We start from the raw sequence: 23030 nt of genomic DNA, 5'->3' as shown, positions 1-23030 counted from the left end.
CTCTCTAGGGTAGGATATTTTTACTCTTCTCAAGATTAAATTAGAGTTCAAAGGAGACATCAGAACCTTGAGGGGAGCCAGCAAGTGAGAGAGAAAACAGACTTGAGTGAACTGAGAAAACCTCCCAGGCTGCCAGCTTCCCAAGTAGAAACACACACAGAGAGGACATTTAGCTCAGGGGCAGGTAAGCTTACAGAGATACCCAAAGGGAGAATCTGGAGGTGATGCATGAGCAGATGACCATCCTAAAAGGAAAAGGCCCAAGGGCCTTCGAGACAGCAGGAATGCAGCCAGCACAGCAGCCGTGACAACTATCTCTCATCATGCTTAGCAATAACACCTAGAAGACTGGATCGTAATCCTGCTGAAAGCACCTTAGTGCTATTATAATATCACCACATGCAAATAATAGTAACAGTTAATGAGCAAGGACATCACAAACTAACCATACAGAGTAACTTGGTCACAGAACCGCTTAAAAAAAAGCCTAAAATAAGAGAACCTTAAGCCACTTCTGTATTCTGAGTTTATTTTTTTCTCTAAGAAGGACCTGTAATGGGTCCAGTTACAGGTCACTGTTATCTATAGAGGACAAACAACCTCCCCAGACCCACAAGCAAAGTTCTGTACCTGGAACACCTGGCTCGCCTTTTTCTCCTTTGGCTCCTAGCTGTTTCGGATCAACTTTTCCAGGTGGACCTGGCAGGCCTGCTTCACCTTTGATGCCTTTCTGTCCTACCAGTCCAGGAGGTCCTGGCGGACCAGGTAATCCATTGTTACCTACAGTAGGTACAGACGATAAAAGGGAAAAAATATAATCCTTAAGGCAGGCTAATATATTTGTAATGCTTTTTCTTACACAGGGAGTCCATGATTTATTCATGAAGTTGGAATTCACTAAATGATCAGTCAGTTTATGCAAGGTTCTCCACAGCATCTTAAGCCCTGGAACAAAGCCGAGTGAGTGGACGGCATGGGGATATCCGAGTGCTGGAGTCTGTCAGCTCCAGCCAGCCCAGCTCAGAGATTCCAGCTGTGTCTGTATGACCCATGTCCAGAGGGCTCTTGGAGTTCCACCACACTGTGCCACTAGCACAGAGGTGTGGCAACAGCTACAGCAGCTCCAGATTCACAGCCTCCTTGTTCTAGGGAGATAGTGGATTTGTCTTCTACCAAACTTTTTCAAAATTCATCTCCAACAAGGGCGTTGAGAAAATGTAGATAGAACAGTTTCTCTGTAATACCTATAGAGCTGATTCTGGATGAATCCATAACCCAAAGCTATAATTTTCTTCTTTCTACTGGTTAAAGCAGACTTTACAACATACTTCAGAAATATTGCCCTACTTCAATGCCATCAATCCAAAGGTAATGTTTTAAAAATAACTAACATTTCATGACATAAATTAAAAAAAGAGGGACTGAGTGCTATGGCTTAAAACTGCAGAGCAACTCTGAACACCAGCACTGTCAAGAGAAGACAACCTAAGCAGATCTCAGTAATAAAGATCTAGGTGTTAGTATTACAGTCTCTTTCCACAAAAGGACATGGAAAACAGCATTCTCTTCAGGGGCAGAGAAAACAAACATTACCTTTCAAGCCAGGCAGGCCATTTCTTCCAGGAGTTCCTGGAGGCCCTGGAGGCCCAGGAGCTCCCATGACGCCCATCTCACCTTTGGCACCTAAATGCAATGAATCACCTTTGTCATTCTGAACAAAAACTCAAAACTGATCAGTACTTTACTTTTATTTCCCTGCATCTGTATGGTATTTATTAACCAGAATGAGCATGTAAAGTCTGTTTTAAGGGAATTGCAAATGCTCAGTTCTTATGTAGATCTAAATCAGGTAAAATGACACTTGAAAATTGTGGCAAATATTCATCCGCTGTGGGTGGGCAGAGGGAGGTGCCTGGGTGTTCCTCACTACAAGAAGGACATTGAAGTGCTGGAGCATGTCCAGAGGAGAGCCACCAAGCTGGTGAGGGGTCTAGAGAACAAGTCATATGAGGAGAGGCTGAGGGAACTGGGCATGTTTAGTTTGGAGAAGAGGAGGCTCAGGGGAGACCTCATTGCCCTCTACAACTACCTGAAAGGAGGGTGTAGAGAGGTGGGTGTTGGCCTCTTCTCCCAAGTGAGTAAAGACAGGACCAGAGGAAATGGTATGAAGTTGCAGCAGGGGAGGTTTAGATTAGATATTAGGAAGCATTACTTTACTGAGAGAGTGGTCAGGCACTGGAACGGCCTGCCCAGCAAGGTGGTGGAGTCACCATCCCTGGAGGTATTTAAGAAACTGTCATGGTAGATGTGGCACTTCAGGGCATGCTCTAGTGCCCGAGACTGTTGGGTTTTTTTGTGTGTATATGGTTGGACTCAATCTCAAAGGTCCCTTCCAACCATGAAGATTCTGTGATTCCACAGTTAAGTCCTGGGAAGAAAATTTGCAGTGCACTGCTCTTTATGGTAGAAAGCACATGTATACCTGAAGTAAGTTTAGGTCCCTGATTTGAAACATAAATACTTGTTTGAAAGCAAACTTGAATTTATTGAAAGCCGAAAACACAATTAGGTATACTACTTTTAGAATCTTTTGTATTGCCCCCGCTATCCGAAGACGGATTCTCAAAATTCACTTTTAAGATTTCTATTCCAGAGCACGAACCAGACTATCTTAACTGAAGAGTCTAACACATAGAATAAGGAAATTAATATGTAAGACTATGTGTTGGATCCAGTTGACAGCATTTATAATTATTTCCTTCTAAATTGTAGCAGTGACTAGAAAAAAATAATCACAAAATAAATCAGAAAAGTGTCATAATGATGATGACCAAAGTCACATTTGAAAGTTATGAAACAGAATAACATGGAAAATATTTGAATCAAGTTACAGGGAAGAGTGGAGAGGTGACAAGGATTTTAATGCAACAAATTTCATTGTATTTTTTTTAAAAAAAGTTTGAGATGTAAAGGTTACATGTACCCAACTTTAAATGGATAGGGTAAACATCAAAGCTCATTGTGCTGGCATGCCCAAGCATAAAGAGCATCCACCTGTAACTACAGTTTGGTCTTTGTCCACAGGTAAAAAAATGTGAACTTACCTGGAAATCCAGGTATTCCATCCCGGCCAGGTGGTCCAGGTGAACCCTGAGGCCCTGGGAGACCAGGGGGTCCTGGATATCCTGGGGTTCCTTGGTCACCTGGAGGACCAGGAACGTCGAAGCCTGGAGGACCTGGATCCCCTTTCTCCCCTGGAACACCCTGCAACCCTAGACAATGTTGTTAAGACACAATTGTTTAGCAAAAAGTAAGGTAAGGCTGAAATCTGTGTGTCTGGGCATAGTACTGTAGGAATAGCTAAGTTTTATCCCCAGTCCATTCCTAGCACTGATGAAAACCCTGAAATTCTTCTAAAGCCATGTATTTTTTAATGGCTTCTGGGTGTTAGAAGGCCATATTGTCCCAAAGAGAAGCATTGCTAAAATTTTACCAAGTTGTATCAAATGCAATTCAAAAAAATCTCAGAAGGAAAATAACAACTCTCTTCAACAACCCTTTAAGTCTGATTAATAAGACAAAAAGCCAAGATTGATTAGACTGGTTTGTATTTTATCATTAAGTATTGAGATTCTTACAATATATTTCCACTAATGATTCCATTTTACTACATTCTAAGATAACATCAGCTAAATATTTTTGAAGGATACCAAGATTCTGCATGGCATTATGTTTCCCTGAATGAAAACTATGAATTGTCAAAATATGCTTAAGATTTTTTAATGCTAATGCTACTGAGCTCAAGGCACTCTTCAGCGCACTGTTTCAGTGAAGATAACCCACTCTGGAAGTGTAGCTGACAAAAAAAATTCTTAAATCTGAAGTTAAGAAAAGGCTTTAGTAAAGAAACTACAGTACCTGGGGAACCTGAGGTTCAAAAGCCAACGAGTTAGAGCTCATCAGGAAGTTGAGACAGGTAGCAGTAAGGAGTTGTAATAGTCGTTAAGTTAGGAAACAAAATAAAGCACATACAGATTAGAACAAAGGAAAAATCTACCCTAAAGTTACCGAAAGCAGATCTAAGTACAAAGAATACAACACTAATGCAGTTAAGAGAAACCAGACTGCAGGGAAACTTTGAGGTCTTTTTCAAAGTGCAGCCACCAATGTATGCAGAAACAAGAAACTCAGCGAGAGGTTTTCAAATAATGATAGTACATTTAAAAAAAATATTTTTCCCTCTCTCATTGTCTAGTATTCTCTTCACAACTGAGGAATAAGCTTTTTCTGAACTGTTTCTTACACAGAAGTGTCATTACTAGATACTGGCTTGGACACCTTCTGAGCACCAGAGTACACCCTACTGATCATTCTGCATGCATACATCCCTTCAAATAGGGATTTTCAAAAAATGCTTCTTCTTTATAACACAAAAAAACCTGTAAATAATTTTCCCCCCTTTCTTTTAGTTCTATTATGCAAATTTATATTGTTACACCTACAGAGGTAGTATATTGCATGTTACATGCCCTAGCATAGCCTACAGAGATTATGACAACACCATGCCAAAACCTCATAAGGTAGTACTACAAAGTACTATTACTCAAACTCTGTAATGGTGACCCCCACTCTCAACTGCAGGAACAAGTTTAGGAGTGACGTCACGATGTGGTCTTTACACACTAAAAAAGAAGATCAAGTTTTCTTGACAGCATAGACTGTAGACTTCCATTTATTTAATGATAAGCATGCTCCCCTTTGGCAGCAGCTTATCACTGCAGTAAACTATGCTGTCATGTGCCTGGAACTGCTTACTTTGCAGAGAAAAAACAGTACCGGGGATGGGTAGGGGCTGCACATGCTCTGTGTTTAAGGGGTCTCTATCAGCAAGTGCAAAGTATTGAGAAAACAATATATAACCCAGTAATAGGACAAACTCCGTATCTAGACTGGTAAAGATACTTTTTCAAACAGAAATTCATTCTCATTGAATTTCTGGTTCTCAAAAATGTAATCATATCATAATTAGAACAATATAGACAGCACAATAAATTCTAAACTAATTTGTTACATATTCAAAAAAAGAAGAATGTTGAGTTGCTGGAAACTCTTTGAAGCAATGGTGGTGCAGAGAAAGGAAATCGTGAACAGGGAAATCCTTTCAAGAATTTCCCAAATTACCTGAAAAACAGAGCCCCACAAACTTTACCCTAATGTTGCACAAAGTAACAGAATCAGAACAGCCTAGAAAAACAAACAAGGGGTGGGAGATGGGAATGTAAGGCATTCTGCACAAGACAGAGAAATAGCAGTGCCAAGGGAAATAACAGTGACTTATCACATGGGACCTTCAACCATGCACTAGAATTCAAAGCCACAGTGTTGTTAGTAGCCACAATGATTAGTCAGATGTGAAGAGTGAAAATGTAAGCATTTCAAATCTACCAACTCTAGCAATAACTATGCATTTGCCAAAATTGGTATTTTGCAGAATAAATGAAATAAAATTCTGGCTAACACCAGAAGAGATGCTACAGGAAAGCAGAAGAACATGCATTGAATGAAATATTCATACCTATACTAATACATCCCACCCCCCAACTCCAAACACACACCTGTGTTGCCTTCTGTTTCAGTTCAGCCCCAAGCGCAGCCATAGGTTCAGGATGGTATAGTAAGCACAGTAAGCCAGGCAGAGGACCCATCTGCTGGCTCAGGGAACTTCTGTGCACATTGTCCAGGCCACTTCTGTCCCTAGCTCTTAACATTGGACACATTCAAGGCTTGCTGCTGCAGGGACCACACATGCCTTTCCCCACTGGGAAACTTGTGAAAAAGTATACTTAAATATGACCCCCATTGTGTGTATGTGAGTAGAACTCAAACTCCATGGGCCTACTTACTCAAGAACTTGCCTACCTTCAAGTTTAGCCCTTTGCTGAATCTCAGCTCACAGTTCCTAAAGATCGGAATACGATCAACCAATCTTTGACCCATGGTCTCACAGTTGGCCATGAATTTTTCAGCATGCATTGTGAATTGCCAATCCCAGTGCTGGCACACAAATTCAAGATGTGTAGCTCACAAACATGCAATGTAAACAGTCATACAGGCATGGCAAGAACCAAGTGAGTTTTGAAATGTTTCAGCAGCAGGCATGCTCTAGTCCACAGAGAATGTTCTCACTGTGGTGACTACCACATGTTTGCAACATTGGGAGCTGGTGCACAGCAAGCCCATTCACTGAATGAAGGGGAAAAGGAGCTTCCCCGAGCAAACTTTGTGAATAGAATGATATGCATGCATGCACATGTACCCTTTATGCGCGAAGATGGAACAAGTTCATGTCTTCATCAGTCACCAGTCATTTTAGACAAAAGACAATCAAACTCCCTTCACAGACTTATTCCTAATTATCACTATCCTTAGATTATGCTTTGTCAATCTACTTTAAACCTCTTAGGACTCATAAAACGTGTTGGCTTTGCAGAAAAAAGTGCATGAGGAAATCAGAAACCCCAGAACTCAGAGGTTTCTGTACAAGGAATTCTAAAGCTCTTTTCCAGGTCTGCTTATAACAAGATTAATGTGTATGACCTCTTTTACTGACAGGCTTTTGTTAAAACAGTATCACATCCCTTCTTAGAGAACATTTTCTCCTCTATAAAATAATGAACAAACTAGTTTGGAATACTCATGCTATCTTCCTTTCCTCATTAATCGAGTTAAATTGTGCTTCAGCTTCCATTCAAAAAAAAAAAAAAAAGTGCCTAGCCACATCAGGAAGAACCTGAATCACTCCGTTGATTTTGCACCCACCATGTAAGTAGGAGGAGGGCAAATAGCATTGTATAGGGGATTGAGTTTGTCTGCTTTTTTTCCACACCAGAAATTCATTCTCTAGGTAATAATGTAAAAAAGTTACTTAAAAATGCCTCTCACTCAGTGAATTTGGAATGCAGTTTGGTAAGACAGAAAACTGCTTTGGAATTTAAGAACCATCTTGCAATTTGAAAGCAATGTAATGACAGCAGAGTAGAGGCAGCTAAAGGCAGCTTTCCTCCTCTTCTGTACCCCCAAAACCTCTGCACTGACGTTGTGCTCCCTTCTGCCTTGTCCTGAAGAGTGTTGTGGATAAACCCCTTCACAGAGATTGTGTCACAGATAGCGCACAACACTTCCAAGAATTTCTGCTGAGGCTCCAAGTCTTCTCCAAAGTGGGCTGTTACACCCTTGAGACCCTTCTAAGTTGTGCAAATGGCAGGGCTGAGTGTAACACTGCATCTGGTTTCAGTAAAAAACATGATGTACCAAGGTTTGCCTGCTGCTTGACTGGCAAGACAGCCAAGCTAATAACCATCTATCTTTCCTTGCCTATCTGTTCAGTGAGACTCTTGGTATCCTGTGTACCCAGCTTGGCGTATGCCAGAAAGCACCTAAGGGTACAATTCATGCGAGTTTTACCTGGGGGGCCAACAGGACCCGGGGGTCCTGGAGATCCAGGTGGACCTTGACCACCAATGCCAGGGATGCCTGGTGGGCCTGGGAGTCCTGGAGGTCCACTTGGTCCAGGGTCACCTAAAAGAACACTCTTTTTTAGTTAAACAGTGAACTCAGTTCAGAGACACTTGCTTTCAGAAGCAGAGGTCTTGCACATTGTACTTAAATCTCATCCTTGCATGCAAACAAACATGGATGTGGCAGGGAAAAACACACTTCAGAGGCCATTTCTGAAAGCCAGAGATTTGTCCTCACTCTGTGTGGGATGCATGCAGTTTACATTTCTAGGCTACACAGAGACACGTTATTGCATTGTAATCCACATCAAACTCAACAGATGCTCTCCAGCAAACCAGGCAGGCTCTGCAGTTCAATACAGACAATAATTAACAGCAGGAATTTGTGAATTGCTAACCCTCTGCCTGTTGAAGCACAGGACATCTATATGACAATTATTCTATTGAAAAAGTTTTACTCCCACTTTAACATGATTTGCCTTTAGAACACAGTCTTTCAGATACTGACCCATAGATTGGTATTTACTCCCTTGCTTGCTTATCTTCTAAGAACACAAGCTCCCATTTACACAGTTGTCTCTGATTTGGAAAAATGGACCCTGAAGTAACTGCTCTACAGTCAGCACTGCTTGTATTTAATTGCCATATGACTCCCCACACATCTGTATTTTTTAAAGTTCAATAGGGAACAGAAAAGGGGAGAGTTCTTCATACCTTTGGGCCCTGGAGTTCCATCAAAACCTGCCCGTCCGGGGAGACCAGGGTTTCCTGGGAAGCCAGGATCACCTTTGGGTCCTTGAGCTCCTTTTGTGCCTGGTAGTCCTGGGGGTCCAGGTGGTCCTGGAACTCCAAATCCACGATCCCCCTGTAACAAATTAACAAATTTTTAAAAAGGGGTTTTTCTAAGTTTAGCCTCTCTTAAAAATGCTAAAGTAGTACAGAAAAAACACCCACCATCTTACAGTTCAATTTCTTTTTTCCTATCCTCACTCAAACCTCAAGTAGACAATGTGATTTCCCCGCCACCAAAAGCTGACAAGAGGTGAAATCCTCCCCATAAACTTCCCAGTGACACAGAAGAACCTCTAAGAAAGTGAAGTTTTATATTAAACAAGCAAACACAGACCTTCTGTCCTGGGAAACCAGGTGGTCCAGGAGGTCCATCTAGACCGGGGCGACCTGGAGTTCCTGGAGCTCCGGGGGGGCCTGGAGTCCCTGGGAAACCTACACATGGCATGGAGGTTAGGGCAGCAGAGGAAAGGACACCAGAGAACATTAGAACAGCTCTTCCAGAAATGCTTAGGGCCCATAAAACGTAATCTCTGAAAACAGGTTCTGTGCTAGCTCAAGCACACTTGAGGGGCACTCATTCGGCTGAGAGAAGTTTTGAGTATACAGTCTTTGCCACAGAGGAACTCTGGGACTTCTCTTGGAGGATGGCACTCCCCATACTGTGTGCTCTAACAAAGACTACAAACAGTTCACATCAGAAACATTAACATCTTGAGGCAGCATTTGGAGATCAGATATTGATTTAAACTCAAATATTTATAATTTCCCAAAGTTTTACCAATTTGCTTTAGTGTCCTTGGTTTACTGAAAAATGTAAGCTACCGTGAATGAGCAGTACAGTGAACAGAGGAATAAGAGCTCAGCAGATTTTATCCTGATACTTCTGAAACTATTAAAAAGATGTACAAATTCAAGACAAACATTTTTAAAAGGATTCTAGAGACATAAATCAACTCACGAGGCAAAAGTGAAAAGACACAACCCTCTACGTCCACTCTTCCAGCCAGTACAATAGAGTAATATGGCTGTAAACATACCTTTTGGGCCTGGTGGACCTGGAAGTCCAATGCCAGGAATACCTGGCTCTCCCTTTGCTCCTGGGATGCCTGGTAAGCCACGTTGACCTGGCTGACCAGGATCTCCTGTAAAAAGAAGAAAATCAACATAGTTATCAAGAATCAGTCAGAATAAAAAGCTCTTGGAATTCCCTGGATATCTAGTTGCTGCTTTACCTGGAAGACCTGGGTCACCATTTCTTCCTGGAGGACCAGGAGGGCCAGGAACTCCTGGTTCTGTAATAGTCTGGCCAGGGTCACCTTTTGGACCTAAAACCGAAAAGAAGAAATTTGTATCACTCAGTAGGAGTTTCTTTTCTGCTTTTCTTTGAGCAGAAAGATACTAGCCACACCCCAAGCTTACAAAGAGCTTAAACACCAGCAACACTTTAGCCAGTAGGCTACCTGCCCTTGAGCCCCATACAGCACTTATAGGCTTAGAAGCATTTTTTAATGTTAAGGCAGTTTTCTTGAAATCTTTTTTCAGCGTCCTCCTAGGCACCATCACATGAATAGTATTTTCTATAGCTGACGGCAGCACAATCTGATCAGGATCTGTGTAGTTGACAAGAAAGTAACAAAAGCAAACTTGTTTAAAGCTAACCCTTGTTTTCAAAACCTGCTGCAGTTGCAGTATGATTAAGCACAAGCCAGATGGTCGTTACAATGCATTTCCACTATAGTCCGTTGAGAAGGAGAAGCTTCTTTAGAGGTGAGAGCAGAAGGCTGAGTAATGTGCCTATGGTAATGCAGCACAAATTCCGCTCACTTTGCAATTCTGTGATGACCTTCAGTAAGGGAGCTCAGAAATACTACGTCTTACAACACCTTTGGGAAAAGCTTAAAAGCAACATTATGTTCTGAGAACTATCTGGAGTGGAAGGACAAAACTTGATTTTACAGCTTTTGTTCAATAGCACGCAAAGACCAACTCACCAGGAACGCCAGGAGGCCCTGGACGGCCTGATACACCTTGGATGCCCTTTTCACCAGGTGAACCTTGTGGACCAAACCCAGGAGGTCCAGGAAGTCCTTTGTCTCCAGGAGGACCTGGTATTCCTGGATCACCTGGAATGCCCATTTCTCCTTTGAATGCAACACTGCCCTGAAAAAAGGAACAGTAGGATTGGGAAAGAGGAATATGCATTTACTAGCAAAGAAGTAAAGTCTTTCATTGCTACTGTTTTGAAACTCTTTGGCAGTTTCCATCCTTCTTGCTCTCAAGACCATTAGCTGCCTACATCTTACTAACATGGTAGAGATAAGGTCTAAACCTGGCTACTTAATCCTTCACGATATAAAGGTGAAATGTAGACAATGGCAGAAGGGACCTTCTGACACTAGCCAGGAGAAGTCAGAGCTTATGTTTAGAGACATTGGCAGATTCAGGGAGTACCTCTCTACATCATCGCTAGATTGGCATCTACTGAAAAGAATTACTGCATTAGTCACATTCAGAATAAAGTGCATTTGCCAGTCCTCTTATCTGCACCATGTCAAATGCATCTAGGACTTCCTAAAACATCTGTCCAAAGACAGACAGCATAAAATGGAACTCACAGGTTCCCCCTTCGGGCCAGGTAGACCTGGCAGTCCATCTCGTCCGGGAGTGCCATCTATGCCAGGAAGACCTGGAGGTCCTGGGAAGCCAGGGTCTCCTTTGTCACCTTTCATTCTTGGAGAAGTCAGAACATCCCCTGGGTCTCCTTTAGGACCAGGTCTCCCAGGAGGACCTGGGGACCCTGGGAATCCCTAAGGGGAAAGGGAAGAAAAAAACAAAAAAAAGTGGTTTAGTTTGTCTTTCACTCCCTCTCTGAGTTTGGCACAATATAAGAATTATACATTCAAGCTAGCTACGGACAAAAAAAGAAATATTAAGACAAGACCTCATATCTACTGTGCACAGATCTACCAAACACGCAAGACAAATGAGACACTATTTTCCCACCAGAACATAACACCACCACTTACTGGTGGCCCTACAAGGCCAGTTAATCCAGGAAGGCCCTTTTCACCTTTTGGTCCAGGAAAACCAGGAGAACCTGAGTAGTGCAGAAAAAGATATAAGAAAATCATAAAACTGTAGAAGCTGTAAATATCAAGCATGCTGTTTGCATAACAGAATAGCTAAGTTGTTTTAAAATCAGGCAAGGTTTAGTCTGGGTTTTTTGGAGAGTTTGATTTTATTTGAACATAATGAAATTCGCAACTCTAAGTTAAACCAGTAGTGTCAAAAATAATCACACTTGTCATGCTTTTAAAAAGTTCCAGCTCCTCTATCACTTCAGGAATAGCAAGTAGAAGTAGTTAATTTCTCTCTTTCAGTTAAATCTATAGCAGATCATAAAGCTCTGATACGCAGAATGCTTGCAAGTCTTTTTTTGATGAGAGAATTTTTTTTGAAAGATTAGATTTTCGAAAAAAATGAGTGATTGTTTAACATGTATCCAGCCTGTTTCTTCCTAACACTCCCCAGCTGTGCAAAATAGGACATGCACCAACTATATACTAGAGCTAGCAACTGTGCTTCTGAATTGGTACAGATATATCATTAGCATTATACGCAGATACATAAGTGACTTTATAGAATATATTAAGCAAAATAGTGAAGACTACAGCCTTACCTGGACTACCTGGAGGTCCTGGTGGTCCTCTCTCCCCAGGAGGCCCAGTTATTCCAGTTCCTATGCAATTGAAGCATGTGTCTCCTTGATCACCTAAAAAGATTTGCATTGAAAAAAAACATACTTCAGTATCAGATCTTAGAAAACCTTAAAAGAATTCAGTACAACAGCAATTGTTTTCTTGCTACTGATTTATAACACCACATCCAAAATGACTATTTTATGTAATTATATGATTGCTTGAATATTGGAAGGCTTCCCCCATGAAGGCCAGCCTGAAGCTTTTTGGTTGCTAAGAGTCAGACAACCAATATCAGATATAATTAGAATTTATTTAGGATAGTGCAAAAAAGTGCTTTCAATGATAAAAAATAAAACTGTGGACTTTTTTTCTCAGCAAAAGAGTCCTATTCTAAAGTAGGTACTTGACACTTCAAACTACAACTCTAATACACATATATCAAAATCCCAAACTTGAATTAAACTCCAAGAGTGCAAAATAAATACTGGGAATGTTTAATTGATTTGACAATGGGCTAAACTTATTTCAGTAAAAAAAAAAAATAATAAAATGGTTTCTAGAAGTTTAGGAATTTCCTTAACATACAGACTTTTCTGACATTCATCGATGTAGTATTTAAGCACTTCATGTAGGTTAATTAACTAATCCTTACAATCTCCATGAGAAAAAAGACTTCTGTTTGAAAGGAGTACAAAATTAAGTGAGATGACCAAAGTCATTTGGGATGTCCATGGTTGAGCTAGGAAGAGATTCTCACTTACCCATATCAGCATCCTCATTGCAAGGTTGTCTTTTTGGAAACAAGGATACACATTAAAGATTTCTTTCTTTTGCTTAGCAAACAAACAAACTCATTGTAGATTGACCAACTCAAATTAGGAACCTTGCATACATAATTTCAATGTTGCTTTCCATAAAAAATGTCAAATTTATTCATGAAATAAGTATAACTCTTTTTCATGTAAAGTTGGCAACTGCTGTTACAAAACATTTAGTTTCTATCTGCCTGGGAGGTAACTCATAAAGCTGAAGTTTCGTTTTACTTTAATTGTGATCCATGCTAGGCTCTAGCATTGGTTGCACCCTCAGTCACTTTGAGACTCCTGTGCTTTAACACTGGCTGAGGGATTATCCTACACCCAAGCGAAACAGCTTTCTTACTCAGAAACAGAAAATATCTACACTCAGTCCTACTGGGAAGAGACACTGTTTATTCTTATTTAATGCAGGCTTTACATTGTTTAACCAGCTTTGACAAAAAGAAAAAACAAGATACCCATGATACTGCACCTTTTTGGCCTCGCTCCCCCGTAAAGCCTTGTTGTCCTGGAATTCCTGGAGGACCTGGTGGCCCCTGCTCACATAACCCTTCACCTAAGGAGAATCAGGAGAAGTTTAATTATCAAATTGTGTTAGATTGACATGATTAATTAATACATATATTCAGTAAAAAAATATACTTCCTAGTATTTGTATGGATATTCTAATACACCCACACAATCACAGACCAAACATCTTGACAATTCTGACGGAGGACTGCTAATGAAAACCCACCAGTGTAATCCAAACTCAAAAGGAATCAATCAGTGATATTACACAAAAATCATCAGTTCTCCTTCCCAACCTCAACTATCTCCCAGTACTTCTCACAGCCTGCATACTTCCATCTCTACACTACATTTCGCTATTCAACCTCATATCATAAAAGTATGTGTATGAAACATCAGAGTGAGGGGACTTAAAATGCCAATGCCACCTAGACACTAGATTCCCCCCTGAACTGTGTTAGCCCCTCTCCACTACAGCTTTCCAGTTCTCATATTCCATCTCCCATTCCTTACTTCCCTTATACCAAAAAAGAGCCTTCATCCAAACTGTCCATTCCCAAGCTAATTTTGTGTGGTCTACACACTAGAATGTTTATCAAATGAAACTGGAGTTCTGTGAAAAATTACTCCTTTGACTCTCCTGGTATCACAACTCTTACTAGGGAATAGTCCCTCTAAGCATTTATTAGATCACATCATGAAAGATAAATTTACTCAAAACAGTGACTAAGTGGTTACTGCCTGCTTTATACACAAATTTTAATGTAACTTTCATTAGTTGGATTAAATAGGATGTAACATAAATAGGAAAAATACCTAATTTTGTACATCTGGGCCAAATCTGCTTGGCCCTGAAGGACTGCTGTTATTGTGTGTTAGCACAAAGGTCCCTCAAGTCTGATGAGATTTCTTCTCGTCCAGTCTAGCTGAATCACACAGGTAAGCCTCAGCAGGGCTCACTTGAGGTAAAAGGAGGCGTGATAAAGCCAGCAACTCACACCACTGAATACCCAAATTCTGTAATTGTTCTTAAGGCTACAGTTCTCCTCCAGATGTCCTGGATTTGCAATGGGAGTGACTTGGAGAATGTATCTGAATACACGGGCTCAGCTCATAGGCTTCAGCTGCTGATAAAGTACATCTCTGAAGGTAGGATTAAACAAACCCCAAACACCACCACCATAAGCTGTGACTGAACACCAAAGCTGTTCAGTCTCTTCTACTCGCTGTTTCTGTGGTCCTCACTTACCAGGAGGAACAGATGGTGCAGGTGGCCCTGGGGGACCTGGTGGTCCAGGAGGTCCTCGTGGCCCATCATGTCCTGGTTGCCCAGGAATAGAAACACCAGGTAAACCTGGATCTCCCTTCTGTCCTCTTTCACCAGGTAAGCCAGGTGGGCCAGGTGGTCCAACAGTAGTGAGCCCTAAGATGGGAAGAATTTAGTTCCTTGATAGCTCAAAGGTTTAAATCACCTTTTTGCAAGGAAAACAATGATATACAATGAATAACATGCTACAGATAAGACTGCGTCTTTCCATGTAAGTACTCCATAACATTTCTTTTATAGAATCAAACTACATGTTGATATGCAGTGTTTGATGTATGCACATTTTGCATTTTCAGAGATTCTGGTTTGAAAAATTGCCCTGATATTCTGAAACTAAGTTTTTGAAGTAAAAAAAGTAAAACAGCACTAATGAAAGGAAGCACTGAAGGAAAAAAAGCACATTTACAAGCTGTACCATTAGAATCATAATGTTTTTCTCTGTGCGTGTATAAGGCAAATAGAGGTGTCACTGCTTACTCCCATTGTCGACTCAGATCATCTCCTCCTTTAAATACTGGCAGTACAGCAGAGACTAGGTTTGCTGGCCTGGTACCAGACATCTGGTACACAATACTTTCTCTGTGAAATGCAATGGATAGTGTATGTTATAGGTAAGTGTTATGAGATAAATGACCCCTAAGACCGTGAAGCTAGTGTCTGTTTGAGAGCCTTGATGATTTGCATCCTCTGTTCACCACAGCAGGGGCAACGAATGTTCAGAATTCCTCCTATTATCCCCATAAGCTAAGGACCAGCCTTCAAGCTCAAAGGTAGCTCTAAATAGTTCTGCCTTCACTTTCTGCTCAGTCCATCTGTCAAAAGGAGCGTGAAAAGACTGTGAAGCTAAACATCAATTCAGACATTTGAGCGTACAGCTTATTTTAACGCTTGCACTCCTACCTGGAGAACCTGGCAAGCCAGGTGGGCCTGGCCTGCCAGAGAATCCACGCTCCCCTTTGGCTCCTGGAAGTCCTGGCAATCCTTTGCTACCTTTTGGTCCCACTGTTGCATCAATGCCTGGTCTTGAAATGACCTGTAAATGTTTCATGCTCATGTGAAACAACTTGCCAAGAAAAGAGTCACTGGAATGGTAAAGAGATGCGAGGGAGAAAAGTTCAACATACTTTGAACCTTATACCAATGACAGGATGATTTTCCCACTCCACTGAATTACCAGGTAAAATTCCAGTAAAGAGCAATCCCAAACAGGAGGCACTTTTACTGCCAAGCCAACATGGTTAGAACAGGCTTCAGTGAAGCTCACTCAGTTTCTGCTGGTCTGAGGTTACAGCCTAGCCTTGCATCCATAACCTAGCAAATCCTAGAGCACAGAATCTATCTTGAAAGATGGAAACAAGATTCTATTGATGAATATACGAAATCTTTACTGGTTCTGTTATTGTTATACCCAGAGATGGGACTCACAGTCACTCAAGAAGTATGATGAGACAACACTGTCAACCAAATGCAGAAAGAAAAGAAATGATCAGTAACTTACAATTCCAGGAGGACCGGGGGGACCAATGTCACCTTTTTCACCCTACCAATGAAATTAAGAGCATTTTTTATACTGTGTATTAGTAGACAAGAAAGTTATTGCAAATATTCTTCAACACTTGAACAGCATAGGCAATGCAATTACTACTCAACCAGAACCGAACTCAGCGATGGCAGATTTTCAAGCTACTATAGTAATATGTGACAAAAACCCCCGGCATACCTTCTCGCCCTCTCTTCCTGGAGCACCATTTATTCCAGGCCCACCGGGTAAACCCTTCAAGAAAAGAGAAAGATAATCACACTCAGATCTTCTCCATATCAGAAGAAAAGCTTAAAAGGAGTCTGCTTAGATTAGAACTGTACAAGTTACTCACATCCCTACCAGGCTGACCAGGTTCTCCATCTTTGCCGGGTTTTCCCTTCAAAGACATAAACATTCATTAAATAAAATGCTTCAGTGGTGAAGAATTCTTATGGAAATAGTGTTACTTATTTCCCATTTTTCAATAAACCAAACTTTCCCTAGAGTGCAGTCCTTGTGATAAATACGTCAAAGACATCAACCAAGTATAATCAATGGAGTTACCTCAACTGAGGTTTTCATTTTGAAAACCAGAGCACAAAAACCTGACAAGTCTCAAAGAAATGTTGTGCGAATACAGCACAAACTGATCTCCAGTTAACTATTGCTGATTTTAACTATGCTGTGTTTAATAACTCCCTTTATTTTTAACATTAAAGAAATCCTTTATTTGGAAAACAGATCCTAACTCCCTAAAGACTAGAACATTATATTTGATTAGGAAATTAGTATAATGTGACCAGTGAAATTAAATACAAACATTTTTGTGTTTGAATTTTAACTCTCCTTTAAGCCAAATGCACTTTCCTGAAGAATAGTATCAACAACATAAAGTACAATTCTGCTCAAAGAAGTGACTTCTAAAAACCATATATTCTTGCTGAACAGATTTGTCTTTGCTGCAATAAAAGTAATGCAAGCTCCACGTTATTCCAGAGCATTCACTGGGAAAGACAAACAGAATGCTATTGTTAACATTACAGAGGCAGTACGCACAGGGGACACCTGCAAGAACATAACTAGAATAGATGACTAAGTTTCATCAGAGTGCCAAGATCAACTCTCAGTCACCGAGAAGTAGATAATAAGACCTGACAGATAAAGTGTATTAGAGTATAATGTGATTTGTGAATTCTTTATTATTACTGATGGGTTTTGATTCTCAAAAATGAGGTTTTAAGATTTCCTGTGAATTCGCAGAACTACCTGTTTGATTACATATAATGAATTTTTTATGAGTATATCTGAAATGGGTTCGAGCCACACAGAATCATATGGAGTCATAAAAGGCAGCTTTAGAGTAACTCAGTAGCAAAACTGCACTTTAAGTATGCAACATGCCCAAATTCAGAGTAATAAACAAAAATGTTGGTAAAGCTTTTGGCAAAAGGCATCTGCCATATCCCCTCAGGACTTTTATTCTTTAGGAACTTTGCAAATTTGTGTGGTTCCCCATTTACTTTTGCAGAGAGAAGTGACTTGGAAAATACAATTCAAAACTCACTCAAAATACGATGAGAACTTTGGCTTTGTAAATCTGCTTCATTTCTTGTTCCTTAAAGAAGGCAAATCCTTCTATAAATCTCAGCAACTAAGAAGGATTATATCTACTATACCAAACATTTGTTTCCATTGTATTTATTTCCTGTGAAAATTGGAAAATCTATTACCAGTATGTTTCTAAACAGTGTTTATATATTGTCCTATTATCCCGAGTAAGACTTGTGCCTTGGTTTTCAAAGGGGCCTTATTACGCTGATGAAACTATGGGTTCGGTAGCTGTGAAAATGAAATTACAGAATGCTTTGAGCTGGTAGCAGCTTATCTTTTCTTTGCTGGTCCAGCCCATGTTATTTTCATCCTATTTCTTAGCACTTCAATGCTCTTCCTCAGCTATTCTGTGCTGTGATATCCAGGATGGATTTGAGTCTCAACAGAAACAAAATGACTCATACTATCCTCAGATGCAGCTATCCTGACTCGTCCCCTCCCCAAAATAGCACATAAACTGAAGTAGTCTCTTGGGAAGTGACGAATGGATTTTTGGTCTTAATGCAGTGTTCAGAGACTTGGTTTTGTGACTCACCTCACAAGTAAACCAATTGAGAATGAGTTTACATAGATCAGCTTAAATATATACCAATTTCATGCTGCTTGCCAACCCAGTACCTAGCAAACTGAATGAAGACACTCTCTAAAAGGAAACAGGAAATTGCTGCTTCAGTCAAGCAGTCCAACAACTTTGAAGAAGGTTTCCACATGTAACCAGATAACATACTTCAAATTAGTTTCTCATGCCCCCAAAACTACGATCTACATGTAGATAATTCTATCAGAAAGCACTGAGAAATCCACAGCTAGAAGCACTTTCATGAAGCAGAACTGGATGCATCATCTACTAGTTTGCCAAGTTACGGAAAACAAAAAGAAGTCTCTTACCCAGAGGCTGGTGGCCCCACCTGAATTCAACATATGTTTAATTCTCAAAGGTAACACTGATTGGAAAGATAGATGTTTGGTTTAACAGACTACTTACTCTTTTGCCTGGTTCTCCTTGCTCACCTTTTTCACCTTTTACGCCACCGGGAAGACCCTGGACACACAAACGTCATCTTAAACTGAGCCCACAAACCAGAGTAGAATGAATTTAGAGTTCTGATACAGATGCAACAAAAAAAGAACTAAAAGAGGACTACTCACAGGAGGGCCTTGTGGCCCAGGAAGTCCTGGTGGGCCTGGATCACCTGGAATACCCTGTCAAGCATGGGCAAAGAAAAAGAGAATTAAATCCTCCATCACTCCCTAGTAGCTCAGTTGATTTTTTTATTTTAATAGAATCTTTTTTTGCTGTTGTTTCGATTTCCAAGTACTATGAACAGTAAAGGATCATATTTATTCTTTCTTTGTGTGGAACTTCAAGTGCATCTATAAATTTTATTAATTGCTCATCCTGTTTATTTAGATGATTCACTCCACTAAGACACAGCTGCCTCCTGCGTGCGCTGGAGCAGCTGGTTTGGTGGCCTACAGTTACTATACGACAATAAAAAGAAGGAATTAAAAAAGGAAAGAAAGAGAGAGAGAAAGAGAGAGAGAAAGAGAGAGAGAGAGAGAGAGAGAGAGAGAGAAAGAGAGAGAGAAAGAGAGAGAGAAAGAGAGAGAGAAAGAGAGAGAGAAAGAGAGAGAGAAAGAGAGAGAGAAAGAGAGAGAGAAAGAGAGAGAGAAAGAGAGAGAGAAAGAGAGAGAGAAAGAGAGAGAGAAAGAGAGAGAGAAAGAGAGAGAGAAAGAGAGAGAGAAAGAGAGAGAGAAAGAGAAAATAAATGCCAGATCCCACTGAAATTACAGGAGCATCAGTCATTAGATTGCTGGTAATTGTTGAAGTTGTGAGGACATCATAATCAATAATGTGTTCAACAGAAGTTTCACAGGATCACAGTGTTAAAAAGTTCTTAAATCTCTTCACCATTAACCTAAAGAAAAGTTAGAGGGTATAGAATCCAGAAAAGGTTTCTGTGTAAGTTTCTCTTGTTTTCTTAGAGGCTTTCCAGACTTTTACAAGCCTGTCTATACACTTGATTTTTGAGCAGAGATCATAGTTGGAGGTAGACATCAGAACTTTGTGTGTACTTCGCAAAAAAAAAAAAAGTAATTTTGAAATTTTTTACTGATTGTGTACTATCAAGCATAACCTTTACTGCAATAAAAGCAAATTTTAAAATCATTGTTAATATTGGTCAAAGACAATGCACTTGGAATGTGTTCGGAAGTCTTAGTGCTTTAAAAGGAATGTAGTTAGAATAACTTTTATTTTGTACATTATGTAACTCAATGCCAGTATAATTAGCCCTTCAGAGATCCCTGACGACAGAGGCAAATTACTCTGACACTAATAAAGTCAGATGAATTTTTGCTTCTACTACAGTGTGGTCAAAACATCACTGGGTTTTCTTAGAACTATAAAGACGCACAATGCCGCTCTTTACCTTCTGTCCTACTGCTTTGGTACGCAGCAGTATTTTATTTTGGCAGGGGGTAGGATAATTCTGCCCTTCATCTTGATCATAACCATTTGCTACCCTTCCTTCCAGAAGATCATTAGGCACCACTAAGGCATTCCCTAGAGCTATCCACCGATGTACATTTGCAATGCGCAGTCATCCTAGAAAGGTCCCAGCCTCTGGTTTTATCTCTGTCTTGGCATTTATGGGTGGGGAAGGATCCATACAAATCAAACCAACAGTTTGAGCTTACTGTCATAATATGGCTTGATATTTACTTTTGAGAGGCCAGAAACAGGGAAAGCACTTCATTCAGACCACAAAGAAGAAAGATCTTGGGGCATCACTAATGACAAAAAAAAGGAGAAAAAAAAAAAAAGGAAAAAGGAAAAAAAAAAAAAAGAAATTGAGTTAAAATTTTTTAAAGACTTCTTCACAATGGATGACAGCTGGTTAGTTAACAGGAATCTGAATCCCCAGACAGCTTTCAAAATCCCATTCTGGATGTTCCAAGGAATGAGAATATTTTAACTGCTTTTACCATTCCTAATAAACTGTCTTAAAGAAAGTTCATAAAGATAATTATTTTACTAAGGGAAGTAACTGACCTAATATGACTGGCATGCCTTCTATTAAAGGAAAAGCACTGAGGCCTGAAACAGTCAATACTTTGAGAAAAATAATAGAAGTAAGCAAGCAGGATGTGAATATACATAAGCCAAATCAATGGAGACTGTATCATTGCAGATGGATGTAATTTCCCACTCACCTGATCTCCTTTCTGAAACTCAATGTCATTTGGTCTCTTCTGTTCTCCAATTTGTCCTGGTGGCCCTGGAGGTCCCTGAAGACCTTGTTCACCCTAGAACAAGATTGCAGGCTATTACAGGCAATACAAGCCAAAATGGTATGCACAGTATTTTGAAAGTAATAAGCAAAAACATCATCATGATCACCTACTCACTTTTTCACCTTTGGGTCCTTGGAAATTCAAACCCATATTACCCTGCAAAAAGTATAACTCATCAGCCCTTAGAAGTACAAACAAACAGAAAGAAAAACAAAACAGTCTACCACCATAATCAACGAGAGAAAGAAAATACCTTAGGTCCTGGCAGCCCTGGTGGACCAGGTGGTCCCTATTAAAAAATGGAAACAAACAAAAAAGTAATTTCCAAACACTTTACATGTCCCCTTGCGGAAAAAACCCCCAACAAAACCGAAACTGAACAATGTTGCTATTTTGACTGCTGTGCATTATACCCATGTTGACAAGGCACCTTGCCTTCCACTGAGAGCTCTTCCTCACGCTACTCAACTTCACAAATACATAAGAAACTAGGTCTTCCTTTAAGTGAGAAAGTAAAATAAAATTAATCAGTCAGGTATTAAACGTTAAGGAAAGACCAGGACGTCCTGGTCTAAATAAGCTAAATCTTGTCCCTTAGGTGTCAGACAAATAGGGAGCCTGCACAAAGGGTCAGCCTGATGTAAAGCAGAAAGAGGTCTGGGAAGAGACTGTTTCAATTATGTCACACTTAAACCTGCACAGTGGCAGCTCTAGGGTGAACTAAAGGCATGGTTGCTGTTGACTTCATACCAAGTCTCAACTTCTGAGATCTCTGCACTCTATTGACCTGCCCCTGAGGACATGACAAAGTAACTGCCCCATTTAACACTTTATGGGTAACAGGTTAAAGAAACTTACTGTCAAACCTGGTGGCCCTGGAGGGCCAACTAGACCTGGTACTCCCATGGAGCCGGGTGGGCCCTGTTGAGAAAGTGGAGGAGACTATGAGAGGCACCTTTTTATGGAAAAAAACTGACGACACATTCAAGGTCAAAAACACCCACCAGCTGGCACCCCATACTTGTCAAATCAAAGTAGCTGACCACTAACCTACCAATTTGTCCTTGTGCAAAGGCCTGAAGGAGTGTATGTCGTGTTGAGAGTGTTCTGCTCTCAACATCAATACATCTTTTTGGCTTGGATACAGGAATTCTTTTTTTTGGGTTGGGTTTTTTTTTTTGTTTTGAACTACTTTTGCTCTTTCTTTCTCTTCATGCACTGAGAGAGAACAACAAAACACTTTGTATTTGTGATTCCTCTCAGCCAGAAACAGACAATAGGAAAGCACAGATCAGAGGAACAGAAATGCTAACAGGCTCAGTCTGGTCAGCATAGCCTGGGGCTTGCCTCTCTGTACCAGGAAATGGGAATCTCTGGCTTCTGTCCAGTCCAGGCTGATAGACTCATTTTCTGCTCCCCTTGTTCTTCCACTAAAGCAATGAATGGCTCAGTGGGGAAGCACAGGGCCTGGAGTCACTAGCTGTTTTCACAGAAGACTGCTGGGAGAACAGAAACACTGTTCAGGAGGTGCAACATGAGAACAGCTGAGACATTATCCTCTCTTCCCACCATCCAAAATAGTGGCTACAGCCCAGAAAGGCAGATGTTATTTGCTTTACCTCAGGGTAAAGGGGGGGAGGGAACTCCAGAACTCATAAAAAAACTCTCTAGGAAGGGGGAACAGGCAGGGGAAACAGAGAAGCAAGTCAGAAACTGTGAGTACTGCTGTTTTCTGGATACCACTTTCCTGACCAGGGAAACTTTATGGCCTCTGTGGGTCAACCTATTAAGAGCAATATGGAGGCACTTACTTTCCCTCAAGCCATAAAGTAGAGGTACATTAAATGTGAGCCCTGCTGCTCCATGTAAACACGTGGATCCCCTAGCACCAAATGTTCCAGTTGTGCTGTAATGCAAATACTTTTCTTGTTATCT

General features: G+C 40.6%; 1 protein-coding gene across 1 annotated transcript in view; it reads right to left on the bottom strand.

Moving 5' to 3' along the window:
- COL4A5 (collagen type IV alpha 5 chain) overlaps positions 1–23030 on the bottom strand; it is a 61363-nt gene that overhangs the window by 20919 nt on the left and 17414 nt on the right. The window contains exons 10-33 of the mRNA XM_074147524.1: positions 21954–22016; positions 21349–21384; positions 21210–21251; positions 21015–21107; positions 18948–19001; positions 18784–18840; positions 16540–16584; positions 16386–16439; positions 16164–16205; positions 15566–15698; positions 14588–14761; positions 13301–13384; positions 11989–12081; positions 11336–11406; positions 10925–11116; positions 10301–10469; positions 9542–9634; positions 9347–9451; positions 8644–8741; positions 8232–8382; positions 7465–7578; positions 3105–3272; positions 1594–1683; positions 631–780 (exon numbers count right to left, since the gene is read on the bottom strand). Coding sequence (XP_074003625.1) covers positions 631–780; positions 1594–1683; positions 3105–3272; positions 7465–7578; positions 8232–8382; positions 8644–8741; positions 9347–9451; positions 9542–9634; positions 10301–10469; positions 10925–11116; positions 11336–11406; positions 11989–12081; positions 13301–13384; positions 14588–14761; positions 15566–15698; positions 16164–16205; positions 16386–16439; positions 16540–16584; positions 18784–18840; positions 18948–19001; positions 21015–21107; positions 21210–21251; positions 21349–21384; positions 21954–22016 — 2371 coding nt within the window. The remainder of the gene's footprint in view (positions 1–630; positions 781–1593; positions 1684–3104; positions 3273–7464; positions 7579–8231; positions 8383–8643; positions 8742–9346; positions 9452–9541; positions 9635–10300; positions 10470–10924; positions 11117–11335; positions 11407–11988; positions 12082–13300; positions 13385–14587; positions 14762–15565; positions 15699–16163; positions 16206–16385; positions 16440–16539; positions 16585–18783; positions 18841–18947; positions 19002–21014; positions 21108–21209; positions 21252–21348; positions 21385–21953; positions 22017–23030) is intronic.

Source organism: Numenius arquata, chromosome 5 (assembly GCF_964106895.1).
Source record: "Numenius arquata chromosome 5, bNumArq3.hap1.1, whole genome shotgun sequence".
NCBI classification, from domain to species: Eukaryota; Metazoa; Chordata; class Aves; order Charadriiformes; family Scolopacidae; genus Numenius; species Numenius arquata.
Note: the sequence above shows the minus strand (reverse complement) of the source record. Positions and strands in the feature narration are given on the sequence as shown.